General features: G+C 43.3%; 1 protein-coding gene across 1 annotated transcript; it reads left to right on the plus strand.

Moving 5' to 3' along the window:
• Positions 1 to 95: 95 nt before the first annotated feature.
• Positions 96 to 1739, plus strand: LOC108382568 (protein cramped-like; the record flags this gene model as incomplete). The annotated part of the gene is made up of 2 exons (XM_017638931.1): positions 96 to 1543; positions 1611 to 1739. Coding segments are annotated over 2 exons (1577 nt in total), but the record flags the coding sequence as incomplete, so codon positions are not given.
• Between the last annotated feature and the right edge of the window lie 2 nt (positions 1740 to 1741).

Here is a 1741-nt window from a genome sequence, read left to right on the forward strand (position 1 = left end):
ACTGAGGATAAGTCTGAATGATTTTATGATACACTCAAGCATAAGTTGTACACATTGTATATACATTATTGTATGTACTTGTGTAGCGGTTTAAGTGGTACTAAAGTTAACTTTTACTTTTTACTTAATTACAGACTCCCTCGAGGATATTCGTCTGCCATCAAAAATTGAAGTGATTGTCAGCCCTGCTACCATGGAAGCATTCGGACGCGTTCAGACTGTCGCTCAAAACCCTCGTGTTCGCACCACTGTGCCACTTCATAAGAAACTTGTAAATTTTATTAAAACCTTTCAATTAAAATGGAAAAGCGCCGATCAAAAACTGGCAGAAGAAGAACTGAAATTATTTCCATTACTTGGTGCTGCAGCAAACATTTCACATTCAGCAGAGTGTAATGGTGTGCAGTCAGCAGATAACACTGAGAAAATACCCGCCTTCCAAGATCCTGAAATGTGTTTTTTACCCAAACCAGGTGTTGCTATACACCGCCCATTATTGAGCATAACGGAATACCTTGGTAGTGGAAACATTTGTCTTACCGCTTATGAGGAACGTATGGGTGTGAAAGTGCGTGGTGAAACACTTTTTCAGGAGAGAGCTGCTAACAAACGGCCACGCACGGAAAGCGGATCAGAAAAGCGATCACCTGATTCGAAGAAAAATAAGCAAATAAGTAGTCCGCCATATGAGAAAACTGATTGTGAAGGACATATTGGTGATGCAGCGGTTAAAGAAGAAATTGGCATAACGCCAGATCAAGAGTTGGGCCCACATAAAGGTGAAAGCAGCAGCGATGAGTTGAGTGATGAATTGCATGAGTTGTTGAATGCCGAAGTGGATGACAATGCGCACATCAAGGAGGGGCCTGATAATTCGCAAGAGGACGTAAAGTCAACCTTAACTGCAAGTGACACAGTATACACGACAAATTCAAATCCCCACACTTCCAATCACAACCAACACACTACCGCCAATCAGACGCGTATGCGACGAAACGCTAATACGCGCGGTGCTGGACGCACCAGTGCACCCAATTTTAGGCCACTCATCAGTGAGGGAGTTATACGACGCATACGAAAGGGCTGGACCGTTTCAACTGCGGCAGATATAACCATCGGGGATCTTTATGTGGTTCTGGGGCAGGATTCTAAGCTCGAACTGGAGTACTACTGGACAGATAGGCAGCAACAAGCGCTACCGATTGCGAACGGTGCTAGCACAAGTACTGCTGTGAATAATGCAAACACCATAAATGGCACCGGTGGCTGCAGCGTGGCACTAGTTGGAAGCAGTAGTCCAAACGTTGCGACTGTACTTGATTCCATGACGCAGTCGGATACGAAAGTTTTCATGCAAAAGCAAAGTGGTATGCCGTACAATCCAAATGAATGCGATGATCATGAACTGCTTAAATCACTTTCTTCCGCTGGCGTTGCAAATAAACTTAAGCATCTGCTGTTGATTGCCAATTTGAGCGAAAGAATGCGTAAACGACAGTGTTCCTGTGGACATATATGTGATCGTAATGTAGCAAAAACAAGAGTAAGTGGGGCATCAAAAAAATTGTATGAAATATCATTCTAAACAAAAACATTATTTATTTATGTAGCTGGAACGCAATTTGGCCACAAAGACCTATGTCTCCGCAAAAACGTTTTCCACCAATAACCCCAACGAGACCAATACCGTTTTTCGACAGCCAGTGGTGCCTATACGACGTCCGCTATTCAATATGGATAC

Source organism: Rhagoletis zephyria, unplaced genomic scaffold, assembly GCF_001687245.7.
Source record: "Rhagoletis zephyria isolate East Lansing unplaced genomic scaffold, Rhagoletis_zephyria_1.1 Rzeph_scaffold_27569, whole genome shotgun sequence".
Classification (NCBI taxonomy): Eukaryota; Metazoa; Arthropoda; class Insecta; order Diptera; family Tephritidae; genus Rhagoletis; species Rhagoletis zephyria.